Source organism: Tachyglossus aculeatus, chromosome 15 (assembly GCF_015852505.1).
Source record: "Tachyglossus aculeatus isolate mTacAcu1 chromosome 15, mTacAcu1.pri, whole genome shotgun sequence".
Classification (NCBI taxonomy): domain Eukaryota; kingdom Metazoa; phylum Chordata; class Mammalia; order Monotremata; family Tachyglossidae; genus Tachyglossus; species Tachyglossus aculeatus.
Genome location: NC_052080.1, coordinates 2,861,870 through 2,875,867, shown reverse-complemented (window position 1 = coordinate 2,875,867; position 13,998 = coordinate 2,861,870). Strand labels below are relative to the sequence as shown.

The window sequence follows — 13,998 nt, the reverse complement described above, 5'->3', positions numbered from 1 at the left end:
CTGCTCCCTCTCTTAATAATAATAATAATAATAATATTGGTATTTGTTAAGTGCTTACTATGTGCAAAGCACTGTTCTAAGCACTGGGTGGAATACAAGGTGATCAGGTTGTCTCATGTGGGTCTCACAGTCTTAATCCCCATTTTACAGATGAGGTAACTGAGGCACAGAGAAGTGAAATGACTTGCCTAAGGTCACACAGCAGACAAATGGCGGAGCCAGGATTAGAACCCATTACCTCTGACTCTCAAGCCCGTGCTCTTTCCACTGAGCCACGCTGTCTACTGTGTGACCTTGGGCAAGTCATTTCACTTCTCTGGGCCTCAGTTTCCTCATCTGTAAAATGGGAATTAAGAGTTCACACTTAATTCCCTTCCCGTGAGGGACAGGGACTGTGTCCAACCTGATTAACTTGTATCTTTCCCAGTACTTAGAACGGTGCTTGACACATAGTAAACACTTAACAAGTACCACCATTATTATTAATTATAATTAATAACCGGGGAGAGCTCAAGCTGACGGCCAGGATCGTGAAAATGCCATAGAAAATTTGGCATCGCAGTTCATCCAGAACCGGAGCACAAACTTAATGCAGTCCCCTCCTGGCTTTTCTCAACCAGACGAAAATGGCAGTCGTGTGTAATGAAGCGGTAAATCCTCTTTTACACGTTAGGGAGATGAGAAACCTGATTATCCGAAAGGCTGAGGGCTGAGGCCAGTTCAGATGATCTGAAGTTTGGGTGGCTGGGTAAGGTGGCAGATTTTCAGTGAGCCCAACTGATTGATCATTCGGTGGTATTTATCGGGTGCTTACTCTGTGTCGAACACAGTACTAAAGCGCTTGGGAAAGGACAGTAAAACATTGAGTTGGTAGGCACGTTCCCCGCCCACAGCTTGGCCTCGTGGGTAGAGCCCGGACAGGTCTGGGAGGCCTAAGGACCTGGGTTCTAATCCCAGCTCCACCACATGCCTGCTGTGTGACTGGGCAAGTTACTTAACCTATCTGGGCCTCAGTTTCCTCATCTGTAAAATGGGGGGTTATGACCGTGTGCCCCTTGTGGGTCAGGGACTCTGTCCACCCGATAAACTCGTATCCACCCCAGCGCTTAATACGGTGCCTGGCACATAGTAAGCGCTTCACAAATACCACAATCATTATTATTATTATTATTACATTCCCTGCCCACAGCGAGCTTACAGTCTAGAGGGGGAGACAGGCATTAATATAGATAAATCAATTACAGATAGATAAATAAATTAGTGGCGGCCAAGTCAGGAGCCCATCAGACCAGTAATTCATAACAGAGAAAAGCTCAGCCAGGGGGGAAAGGACAACTAGAAAGCTGAGATCTCGAGGAGCCCCCCACCATGTGACCCTCCCTCACCCTCCGAGACTGTCTAGTTGGGACAGGGAACGGGGCTACCAACCCTCTGTTGCTTGATAGTCTCCCAAGCGCTTAGCACAGCACTCTGCACACAAGCCACGTGGCCTAGTGGAAAGAGCTTGGTCCCATGAGTCCCATGAGTGAGGTCGCTTCACTTCTCTGGGCCTCAGTTCCCCCACCTGGAAAATGGTGATATAGACTGCGTGGCCTGACGTGGGATGGGGACTGTGTCCAACCCCATTATCTTGTATCTACCCCAGTGCTTCAAATGGTACTTGACACATAGTAGTAAGTGCTTAACAAATACCATGACTGTTACCATTATAAATGCTGTTAATTGACGTGATTTGTGAGTTCTTGGAAGAATCCCTTTTTTCTCACCATGCTCCCGCCGGGCTCTTGCCTCTGGTGACAGAGGGCTTCTACTGAGATGGGGCTCCGTTGTTTAACTTCTGGGTTAAAAGCCTAGCAGTTGGTTTGCCCAACTCCCTCCCGCCTGAAGAATGACCGTCTTAGGTAAAGGGGGAACCCGTTTCAGGCTTCTCGGCCTGCTCCGGGGTCGAGGGCCTTGGTTTAATCTTGAGGCCAAGAGCAGGTCAGGCGGCCTGTCGAAACATGGTTACCAGAAGAATAACGGAATGAAGAGTAGAAGGGTTTTGCTCTTGAAAAGTGCCGCCCCGGCCAAGGCTGATAGAGCCAGAGGGTTAAGGGGAGTTTAACTTTTCCCGTCTTGGAGGCTGCCGTCCCCTCAGAGAAGCAGCATGGCTTAGTGGGTAGAGCGTGGGCCTCGGAGTTGGAAGAACCTGGGTTCTACCACAATTAATACTATTATTCTAATCCCAGCTCTACCACTTATCTGCCGTGTGACCTCGGGCGAGTCACTTCTCTTCTCTGGGCTGCCGTTATCTCCTCTGGAAAATAGGCAAGAAGACCGTGAGCCCCGTGTGGGACGGGGACTGTGTCCAGCCCGATTAACCCGTATCTGCCCCAGCGCTTGGAAGAGCTCTTGGCACATAGTAAGCGCTTGTTGACAAGTACCGTCATCATTAGTGTTCACATTACCTGCGAAGGCAGCGAAACGGCTCCAAACGGTGAAGTTGGAAACTTGGGGAAAAGTCCTGGAGAGCTCGGCCCGAATCCAAAGCCTCACTGACCTTCCCCGGAGCCCTCGTCCGCCGGCCGGCCGATCGGACCAGACCAGACTGGCTGCTTCTTTCGGCTTCCCCGGGCTGCTTTTTGTCCGCCCTGGTTACTCATTGGCCCGTCCCAAAGGGCCCTCTCAGGCGGGAGGAGACTTATAACCGGCTTGGCAATGCAGATGCACCGTTCTGGCTTCCTGACATTGACCCTTCCCTGCCCTCCTCAGCCTGCCCCGGCGCAGTAATGGTTTCCCGGTCGCGGCAGAGTCGTCCTCGGGCTCAAACACGGCGAGACTGCATCCGCACCTGTGAGCGTCTCTGAGAGATAATGTCGGGGGGTCCCCCGCAGCCCCTGTACCCTGCACGCTTTCTGAAACCAGGCAGCAGGTCACCATTTCTGGCCGTCGGTGGTCAGGGAGCAGTGCCCAGGCAGCCAAGGCCACTAATAATAATAATCGTGGTGTTTGTCGAGCGCTTACTCCATGTCCTGCCCTGTACTAAGCGCTGGAGTTGGGTTGGACCTGGTCCCCATCTCACGTGGGGCTCCTGATGTCAATCCCCATTTTCCAGATGAGGTAAATGAGGCCCAGAGAAGTGAAGTGACTTGCCCAAGGTCGCACAGCAGTCAAGCGGCATAGCTGGGATTAGGAGCCAGGTCGTTCTGACACCCAGCTCTGTACTCTATCCAGTTGGTCACGCTGTTAATAATAGCAACAGTAGTACTGGTTAAGCTCTGAGTATGTTCCAAGTGCTGTACGAAGCACGGGGGTAGATACACGGGGATCAGGTTGGACGCATTCACTTTCCCTCTCCGGGCTCACGCTCTTAATCTGCATTTTTACAGATGGGGTAGCCGGGGCCCAGAGAAGTGAAATGACTCGCCTGAAGTCACACAGCAGACAGGTGGTGGAGCCAGGATTAAAGGCCAGGCCCCTTTGACTTCAGGTACCCGGGCTTTTTCCACTAGGCCACGCTGCTTCTTTAGGAAAAGTAGGAGGGTGAAGTTGCGGCCTGGCAGCATCAGGGCATGCACCGCGGTCGTTTTTTTGTTCGTGGCCGCGGTGTGCCCTGAGTCGTTGCCACATCTGTTCCTGTGCCCGGTGATGCCCGTCGCGAGATGGCCAGTTGGGAAAAGAGGCGTGGCCGGTGGTTTTGGAGTTGGCAGCAGCCGCGGGCACCGCTCTTCCCTCTCCATCTGGTGAGCCGGAGTGGACGTGCAGGGTGATCGGCTTAGGGGGCAGCGGGAGAAGCAGCGTGGCCTAGTGGCTAGAGCCCGGACGTGGGAGCTCTGCCACACGTCTGCCGTGTGACCTTGACCAAGTTGCTTCACTTCTCTGGGTCTCAGTCCCCTCATCTGTCAAATGGGAATTAAGACTGTGAGCCCCACGTGGGACAGGGACCGGGCCCAACATGATTTGCTTCTATCCTCCCCAGGGCCTGGCACATAGTAAGCGCTTAAAAATGGCACGATTGTTATCATTAGGAGGTCTTCCCCACCCGGCGAAATGCAGCACAGCGAACGACCAGTTTATCGGCCCGTGAGAACGTAGCCAAAGGTGAAAAGGTTGTTTTAGTCCTCCACACTTCCAGTAAGTAGTGTCATGGCAGTGACTCACCTCGGGTCATTCGTTGCATGTGCATCTCACAGAGTACTTTGCTAGAGCTTTGATTTCTTTAAAAAAAAAAAAGAAATAAGTAATATTTCTCCTTAATCCCACCTTTTCTTGAAACCTTTGGCAGTTGCTTTTCTGTATTCTCCTTCCCTTAGTTTTTCAACAAAGAAAAACAAGAAAACCCAAATGACCCCTTACCACAAGCGTTTGAGTGTATTTGTACGTGCACAAATATGTGATGGGTTGTTGGATTTAGGACATAGAGGCTGTATCAGGGATTTCGAGTCAATTTACTGAGTCGTTATTAACCGCAAAGCAGTGTGCTAAGCTCTTGGGCAGGTATACCAGAAGCAAAGATCTGACGATTGGGCTTTGAGTCACTGAACTCTCATCCTCTGGACTGTGAGCTTGTTGTAGGCAGAGAATGGGTGTGTTTATTGTTATTTTGTACTCTCCCAAGCGCTTAGTACAGTGCTCTGCTCACAGTAAGTGCTCAATAACTTAGATGGATTGCATGAATGAATGAATGAATACTGAACATCAGCTAGGGGAAACTGCTAGCGGAGGATTTTGTCAGTGTACAATAAATGCCCCTAAGCACACGGACTTTGTCTTGGTTTTTGTTTTGTTTTTGGTTAAACTATTCGTCCAGCATAGCATAGCATATAGCACAACACTTTGGCTAAGAGCTCAGTGAGTGATACTTAATGAAAGAGTTGTCTGCCTGCCTAACACCCAGCCTGTTTATTTAAAAAGATGCAGAAGTCTTTCGTAGCCCAGTCTTAGAGAGTGCATTATTAAGCGTGACAGGAAGTACTTCAAGTTGCAATAGTCATGTAACTTCTGTTGGCATTTGTAGCCTATCTGTTGAAGGTGTATTTTTTAAATTTTTTTTGACCACTCTGAGGAGCTCTGAGGCAGTATTTCATCATCTCCCATTTCCCACGTATTCTTGGAAAGAGAAAAGCTCGTACAGACCTTTATTCCTTTGGGCGTGTTTTTAACGTATCGTATTTATTATAGTTAAGCTCATATGGAACAGGCCGGTTGACTAATCGCCAACAGCAACCCGTTTATCTTTCATTAATCTACATTTGAATAGATGTAGAATTTTTGTCACCCACCTGTCCAAGTCCGTACACCCTAAGCTGAGCCTCACGTGATTTTTCTTTGTTCGTTCGGCGTATTCCTAATTAGCCAGAGTGGACCGCACTCAGTGTGGGTCAAGGTGGCACATTTTTGTGAACCCCAGTCCCATCTGCGTGTTATGTAAGTCGCGCCCACTGTTAGACCACCTTCTTCCCGTCAGTTGAATTTCCCGAGCCCGTCGCCCTTCTCCCCCGTTCCCACATTTGACCGTTGGATGTGACCCGTTTGCCTCGCAGTGGACGATGCCGGGAAGATGGGCCATGACGGCTCCTCGGAGATGACGATGGACGCGGAGCCGGAGATCGACCCCTGCAAGGTGGACGGCGGCTGTCCGGAGGTCATCAAGGTGTACATCTTCAAGGCCGACCCCGGAGAAGATGACCTCGGTAAGGGGGCGGCGTGTTTCCGTCCGGCGTGGTTCCGTTCGGGACCACGGGGGCGGAGAGGGCCTGATCTAGGGCCCAAGGAGACGGGCCGGGACTTGTTCTGTCCATCATTCAGTGGGTACTACTTGCTGAGCGCCTCTAGGGTGGAGAGCACTTGTCCGTACCCCCCGCCCCAAGGAACAGAAGATGAAAGCGACGCCGTCCTGGCCCACGAGGAGCTAACAGTCGAGTGGCCTAATAATGATAAAAATAATAATTGGGTTATTGGTTAAACGCTTACTTTGTGCCAGTCACTGTTCTAAGCACTGGGGTAGATACAAGATAATCGGGTTGGACAAAGTCCCTGTCCCACGTAGGATTCACAGACTTAATCCCCATTTTACAGATGAGGGAACTGAGGCACAGAGACGTGAAGTGACTTGCACACAACAGACGGGTGGCGGAGCCGGGATTAGAACCCAGGTCCTTCTGACTCCCGGGCCCGGGCTGTAGCCACTGGCCATGGCCTGGTGGAAAGAGTTTGGGCTTGGGAGTCATCATCATCTTCAGTGGTATCTATTGAGCGCTTACTGTGTGCAGAGCCCTGTATTAAGCACCTGGGAGGGTAAAATGCAACCGAGTTGTTAGACACCTTCCCTGCCCAAAATGAGGTTACGATCTAGAGACAGAGGTCCTAGGTTCCAGTTCCCATTGCTCCACTTGCCTTCTGGGTGGCCTTGGGCACGTCATTTCACTTCTCTGGGCCTCAGTTTCCTCCTCTGTAAAAGCATGGAAAAGATAGATTGATATTTTTTTTAATAGTATTTGTTAAGCACTTACTCTTTGCCAAGCACTGTACTAAGCACTGGGGCAGATGCCAGATAATCGGTTTGGACCCAGTCCAAGTTGCACTTGGGGCTCACGGCTTTAATCCCCGTTTTACTGATGAGGTAACTGAGGCACAGAGAAGTGAAGCGACTCACTCAAAGTCACACAGCAGATGTGACTTCAAACACATAGTGTTTGGCACATAGTAAGGGTTTATCAAGTACCCCAGTTATTATTATTATTATTATTGTTGGAGAGCCAGACCAAGTGATTCACAGAGACGAGGAAGAAGTAGCTTAGCCTAGTGTATAGAGCCTAGTGGATTCTGATCCCGGCTCTGCCGCTCGTCTGTTGTGTGACCTTGGGCAAGTCACTTGGCTTCTCTGGCCCTCAGTTTCCTTCTCTGTAAAATGGGGATAAAGACTGTGAGCCCCATGTGGGACATGGACTGTGTCCAAACCTGGTTACTTCGTATCTACCCCAGCCAGCACTTAGTACAGTTCCTGGCAGGTAGTAAGCCCTGAACAAACACTTAAAAAAAAAAAAAAAGCCCAAACGCTGAAATAGTAGAGTGTGTTCAACGCTAATTGGTAAAGGGCATATTGGAGGAGGGAGAATTAGAGGAATTCGAGACTTTGAGAGATTGCGACAAGCACGACTCCTACCTGCCTTGATAAAGGACATGCCCTTCCCTTCGGTAAACTCTATACTCCGCTCTAGACTGTAAGCTCACTGCGGGCAAGGAACATGCCTACCCACTCTGTGGGCAGCATACTCTCCCAAGCGCTCAGTACAGCGCTCCGCACACAGTAAGCGCTCGATAGATTCGATGGATGGATGGCCGGCTTGCCCAAGCGCGGAGTCGAGTCCGATAGCCCTGTCCGGGCCTCGCCCCCCTCTCCCACCAGGCGGCACGGTCGATATCGTGGAGAGCGAACCCGAGAACGACCACGGGGTCGGCCTCCTGGACCAGAGCAGCGCTATTCGAGTTCCGAGGGAAAAGATGGTGTACATGACCGTCAACGACGCTCAGCAAGAAGATGAAGATTTAAGTAAGTAGGTGGCTTTTTTGTGGGAGACCATTTTCTCTAGCCATATTCTCCGTTACCCTCGGCCCTTCCGAGAGATCGGGAGGTGATTCGTGGCAGCGTTAGCCGTAGAAAATGGGGTAGGCTAACCCGAAGGGGCAGAGGACTTACTCCATCATCAATCGTATTTATTGAGCGCTTACTATGTGCAGAGCACTGTACTAAGCGCTTGACCCACAGCCCACGTGGTTGTGAGGCACTCCCTTCCTGGAAGTAAGGCCGTCGGGGCGTCAGGTCGAAGGGTGGCTCGAACGAAGGGAGGATGAGTCGTCCACCGGGTGGGGATAGGGGAGGCCTAGCACCCGCTTTGCCGGGAAGATTCCCGGGTCGGCTCACTGACACCCAGCGCTTAGACACAGGCCAGGTTTTCCGGAGAAAGGCCCGCCCCGGTCCTCGGACGCCGCGTTGACAGCCGGCCCCCGTCTCCATGCCCCTGTCTCCCAGGTGTGGCGGAAATCGCCGACGAAGTTTATATGGAGGTGATCGTCGGCGAGGAGGACGCGGCCGTGGCCCACGAGCAGCAGATGGACGACACGGAGATCAAAACGTTCATGCCCATCGCTTGGGCGGCAGCTTATGGTCAGTCGCCCGGGAGGCCGAGCGGGTGGGTCCCAGCCGCCACTCGCCAGCCGCTTTCTCCCACGGGAGGCCCTGAGATCAAGGGTCGGGGGCCCGCTCTCTCTCTCTCGAGGGAAAACGAAGGAAGGTTACGAAGCCCACCCGTTTTCGTCTCTGCCTCCGGCAGGAAGTTCCTCCATGTCTCTTACATAGGAGAGAGGGTCACAGGAGGCAAGCGAGGCCTCGGCCGAGTGTTTGCCTCTGGATAACATCCACTCCCTCGGCTTGCCAAAGGCATCCAACGGGGCAGAGGGGTGGAGGGCTCTCGTCCCGGCCGTGAGTGGAAACTAGCTCCCCCACTCCGAAGGCACTCTCCCAATCCACCCTGAAAACGGCTCCCACAGAAGGGGGCTGGATCGTCGTCGCCGAGAAGCGTGGCTTGGCTCGCCGTGGCCCGGCTCGGGATAGGCACGCCCCCGTCCTAACGGCCCGTATGATTTTGTGTGTCCTCCCCACAACGTGCCGGTAGGTAATAACACGGACGGAATCGAAAACCGGAACGGCACCGCCAGCGCCCTGTTGCATATAGATGAATCCGCCGGCCTGGGCAGGCTAGCCAAGCAGAAACCAAAGAAAAGGCGAAGACCGGATTCCAGGCAATATCAGACAGGTGAGGGGGCCGGGGAATCCGGGTGCCCGCCAGAGGAGAAGTCCGGAGGAAAAGAAGGGCTTAGCGCTTTTCCTGGACGGACGTGGACAGGGTGGGGAAGTGAAGCTGAGGGAGAGGGCGGAGGGAGAGGGCGTGTTTCTGGGGTTGGGGGAACGAGGGTGGATGTTTTATCGATCAGTCGGTGGCATCGGTGGAGCGCTTACCGTGTGCAGAGCGCTTTACTGAGCACTCGGGAGAGTATCCGTGACCTGCCCGCAACGAGCTCCCGGCCTGCAGGAGGAGAGGCGTAACTCAGATCTCATCGTGCTCCATCTAGCCCAGCATCGAGTGCAATCCTCGGCACGTATTCAGTCGTATTTGTTGAGCGCTTACTGTGTGCAGAGCACTGTACCAAGCGCTTGGGCGAGTCCAACGCAACAGTAAAGAGACGCATTCCCTGCCCACAAGGTAGTAAAAGCGCCTAAGGATATCGCCGTTAGAGAGTCGTGACGGTCGGCTCCCTCCAACGGAAATGTAGCACGGTACCTTTCACCCGAGTTCCCCTAAATGTGAGGCGTCGGTTTTAGGGTCTCTCTTCCGTCCGTCGACCCCCGGGGCCGGCGCGGCCAGCCCCTTCACCCCAACTGCGGCCGAGCGCTCGGGTCCTCCCGGCCGAATCTTTCCCTCCCCACCCGTGGCCCTTAGTGAGCGCTTCCTGGGGGCGGAGCGCCGTGCTAAACGCCGGATGAGAGCCGCCTTAAAACCCGCGACTCCCACTGTCCTCCCGGTCAGAGGAAGTGGCTCGGCCCACGGTTCACACGGCAGGCACGTGGCAGAGCCGGGACGAGGACCCAGATCCTTCTGACTCCTGGGCCCGGGCTCTCCCAGCCGCTTCTCAGCCACCTCTCGGGGCAGGAGACTCGTCCACCTTGGCGTACTGGCCCCGGCGCTTAGCGCGGCGCTCCGCCCGCAGTGAGCGCCCATTAGGCGGGTTTGACGGATCGATGGGCCGACGGGGTAATCCTTGTCCTCTCGCCCCCCCTCCGCAGCCATCATCATCGGGCCCGACGGGCACCCGCTGACGGTCTACCCGTGCATGATCTGCGGGAAGAAGTTCAAGTCGCGCGGCTTCCTGAAGCGGCACATGAAGAACCACCCGGAGCACCTGAGCAAGAAGAAGTACCGCTGCACGGACTGCGACTATACGACCAACAAGAAGGTCAGCCTGCACAACCACCTGGAGAGCCACAAGCTGACGGGCAAGGCCGAGAAGGCGGCGGCCCCGGGGCCGGGCGCGGGGGCCGGGGCGCCGCCGGCGGCGGCGGCGGTGGCGGTGGCGGCGGTGGCGGCGGCGGCGGCGGCGACGGCGGAGTGCGACGAGTGCGGCAAGCACTTCTCCCACGCCGGGGCCCTGTTCACCCACAAGATGGTGCACAAGGAGAAAGGCGCCGGCGGGCGGACGCACAAGTGCAAGTTCTGCGACTACGAGACGGCCGAGCAGGGCCTGCTGAACCGTCACCTGCTGGCCGTCCACAGCAAGAACTTCCCCCACGTGTGCGTGGAGTGCGGGAAGGGCTTCCGCCACCCGTCGGAGCTGAAGAAGCACATGCGCATCCACACGGGCGAGAAGCCCTACCAGTGCCAGTTCTGCCCCTACCGCTCGGCCGACTCGTCCAACCTGAAGACCCACGTGAAGACCAAGCACAGCAAGGAGACGCCCTTCAAGTGCGAGGCCTGCCCGCTGACCTTCGCCGACCCCAAGGAGCTGCAGCAGCACGCCCTCCTGCACCACCAGGAGAGCCGAGCCCACCAGTGCCTGCACTGCGACCACAAGAGCTCCAACTCGAGCGACCTGAAGCGGCACGTCATCTCCGTGCACACCAAGGACTACCCGCACAAGTGCGAGACCTGCGACAAGGGCTTCCACCGGCCCTCGGAACTCAAGAAGCACGCGGCCGCCCACCGGGGCAAAAAGCTGCACCAGTGCAGACATTGCGACTTTAAGATCGCGGACCCCTTCGTCCTCAGCCGCCACATCCTGTCGGTCCACACCAAGGACCTGCCTTTCCGCTGCAAGCGCTGCCGGAAGGGCTTCCGGCAGCAGAGCGAGCTCAAGAAGCACATGAAGACGCACAGCGGCCGCAAGGTCTATCAGTGCGAGTACTGTGAGTACAGCACCACGGACGCCTCGGGCTTCAAAAGGCACGTCATTTCCATTCACACCAAGGACTATCCCCACCGCTGCGACTTCTGCAAGAAGGGCTTCCGCCGGCCCTCCGAGAAGAACCAGCACATCATGCGGCACCATAAAGACTTGGGGCTCCCTTGAACCCGTCCCCCTCTCCCGGTCTGTCCGTCCCCCCCCCTCGGTCTCCTCGCGGCCCGGCGAGGGCGGTCCGAAACCCCGTCGGTCGTGGCGATCGAGCTCTCTCTCTCTCTCCCCGTCTCTCTCACTCACACACACACACCCTACAGGAAATGAAATACTGTGCGTTGATATATCGCTGTATACAAATAGGATTATCGCTTCTAGTTGACTTCGTTTCGTTTTTTTTTTTTTTTTTTCTTTTTTTGGGGAGGGGGGTTCGTTCTTTTTTTGTTTTGGTTTGGTTTTTTTTTTTTTTTTTTTTTTTTTTACACGTGTTCCTTAGAGTGTTCTGGATTCCATTCAGTTTGTTTAAGAAATAAGGAAAAAGGTGGCAACAATAAAGTGGCGTTGCTTAAAGTCACCCCCGCCTCTATACTGAATTTTTCCACACTGGTAGTCTTTTCTGTTTCTTTAAAAGGCTCGCTCCCCACGTCCGGCCTCGTGGGGGTTTGCGGAACGCCACGGAGCGTAGAGCTCGGCTCGTTGACGATCGGTGGTAGCCCTCGGGGCGGTCCTGTTGACTCGGTTTTTTGGTTTTGGCTTTGGTTTTTTTTGGTTGGTTTTGGGGGGTTTTTTCTCGTCGCCGCTTTTTATAGGTAATCCGGGGTTTCTCCCGAAGGACCATCACCCGCTCCAACATGTACAGGGATCTTTTTAATGTCACGTACCTAGAGCTGAACCAAACTCACCCGTCATCTCGTTTGACACCTAAGGGTCCCGTCCCGTTGGAGCTTTTTAAGACCGTCACTTTAAAGACTCAAAAGAGCGACGGAATTTTTCGTTGCCATTCTGTTTTCTTTTTTCTTCTTTTTTCCAAGCGAAAACGAGAGTGTCCTTATTTTAGGCGCGCGTAGGCTGTTTGCGTTATTTGTCAGGACAACAAACTCATTCCTAAGGCCTGTTGAAGGACCTCGCTCACCTTGTGTCTTTATCATCCTCCGCCTCTCTGTCCGCGAGTCAGGTACCGTAGGCGAGACGGACCGCTAGTTCCGAGTTTTGGAACCGGATGGGACCGTTTCCGCGGCTTACGGCCGAGCGCCCGGCTTCGTGTGTGCGAGCGTTCAGGCGTACCCCGCCTGTCTGTGTACCGTCGGCTTATGTACCGTTTGCCCTCCATATCCCCACACGCCGGGTTAAAGCGTCAGGCCGGCTTGAAACGCTCCGTGAAAGGGGTCAAATTCACGGTGACGTCGGGAAAGCCCGGAGATGTCCGGCAGACTGTTTCGGGGGAGAGTCATCTGGAGAGATGACTCGGCCGAAGCGTCCGAGGAAAAAGCGGGGTCGTTTCGTTGAAACACCTCTGGTCCCTGAAAAGCGGGGAAGACGCCCACGGCTGTCTCTCCGAGTGGTTTTTCGGGGGCGGGGGCGGGCCCTCGGCTCGATACCTTCCGGACCCCGAGGAGGTCCGGGAAGAACCGATAACGCATCCGGTCGGTTCTCTTCTCCCGGGAAGGAAAGAAATTTAGAAAACTCAAAAGGACTCTGGGATCGCTCCTGGGAAACGGGTACTCCTGACTGTCCCGCTCTGTGAGATGGCAGCCGGGAGCCAGAGGTAGGGAAAATGTGAAACGGCTTAATTCATCTGCCTGGGGAAGTTGAGGCCCGGGAAGCGGGGGATGGCCCCGACTTTCCCTTGGCGTTTCTCGTTTGACGAGGGACTCCATCCGCCCTAAGCGAGGAGTGGATTCAGACGCCGGGAACCGGTATCCGTTCTCTGTTCCTCTCAGTTTGGAGTGTCGGAGGGGAAAGACCTTTAGGAGCTCAAAATGGTTAGGGCCCGCTGACGGTAACGCATCCCTTCCCAGCCTCTGAGACTCGGCTGGGGACGTCCAACTTCCCTCTCGTTTCTCGCTCAGCTCGCTACCAGTGATCTCTCGGGGAGCTGAGCCCCCTTTCCATCCGGGCCCGCTCCCCCTCTGTTCCCCGCCTTACGGATTCAGAAATCCTACTCGCCGGGCACCCTGCTCTTTTGGTATCAGACGAAAATCTCCAGCACGTTGGGTTGTAAGCGAAGGGCCTTTCTCCCGAAGGAAATTGTCCTCGAATTGAGCCGAAGCTCGGTCTGTCCGGCCTCTCCCGTGTCCCTCCTCTCTCCTCCTCCACCCTCCGTTGTCACACTGCTGCCCGATCCGCTGGGGTGAGGTGCTAGAAAAAAACAAAACAAAAACTTGAAGTCTCCCCGCTTTGTGGAAATGTGTCACAGTCCCCCTTGGTCAGTAGTCCTGGTTTTCCTTCAGACGATGTCGATGTAGACGTGAAATTTGGAAACTGGAAGACATTCTGTAGGATCTGAGGATAAAAACTAGAAACAGCCATTTTAACTCTTCTTCTTTTTTTTAAAATAAACTGAAAGATAAGAACACAGACACTTTACACACTTTATATTCCGCTTACATAGCCTGGAAAAACATACCCTTTTTTTTTTTTAAAGCACAATATTAAAAACCTTTAAAAGGTAATTAAGGGTTTGGTCAAGTGGATTTTGTAAAATGTATTTGTCTGTATAAAGAGGAAATGAAATTGTAGTTATTGTTATGTACTGACATTAGTTACAGGCTAGTTTTAATTCTTAAAACAATTTGATTAGCAAATGCTATAAAATGGATGTTTCAGTTAAATGTTTTAAAGAGGTACAGATTTTTACAAGGACATAATATAAGTTATTGTTCTGTAGAAATATCCTATTAAATATTGTATGTCCCTCCCTCTGTACACTTTGTAAAAAAAAAGGCAAATACCTAAAAAGAAAATCATATAGGGATGTGTGACATTATTGTAATTGTGTACTTGAGAATAACGTGCAAAAATAAAAATCAGAATATTTTCCTGTTAATGAATGTTTAGTCTATTTGATAC

At 53.3% G+C, this 13,998-nt stretch overlaps 1 protein-coding gene across 2 annotated transcripts in view; it reads left to right on the top strand.

Moving 5' to 3' along the window:
• The window catches only part of ZFX (zinc finger protein X-linked), a 37,185-nt gene extending 25,682 nt beyond the window's left edge, over nt 1–11,503 (top strand). For both annotated transcript variants that reach the window (XM_038757219.1, XM_038757218.1), the window contains exons 3-7: nt 5,523–5,672; nt 7,388–7,531; nt 8,012–8,146; nt 8,655–8,795; nt 9,824–11,503. In XM_038757219.1, coding sequence (XP_038613147.1) covers nt 5,523–5,672; nt 7,388–7,531; nt 8,012–8,146; nt 8,655–8,795; nt 9,824–11,103 — 1,850 coding nt within the window. In that variant the 3' untranslated portion in view covers nt 11,104–11,503. The remainder of the gene's footprint in view (nt 1–5,522; nt 5,673–7,387; nt 7,532–8,011; nt 8,147–8,654; nt 8,796–9,823) is intronic.
• The last annotated feature ends 2,495 nt before the right edge of the window (nt 11,504–13,998 follow it).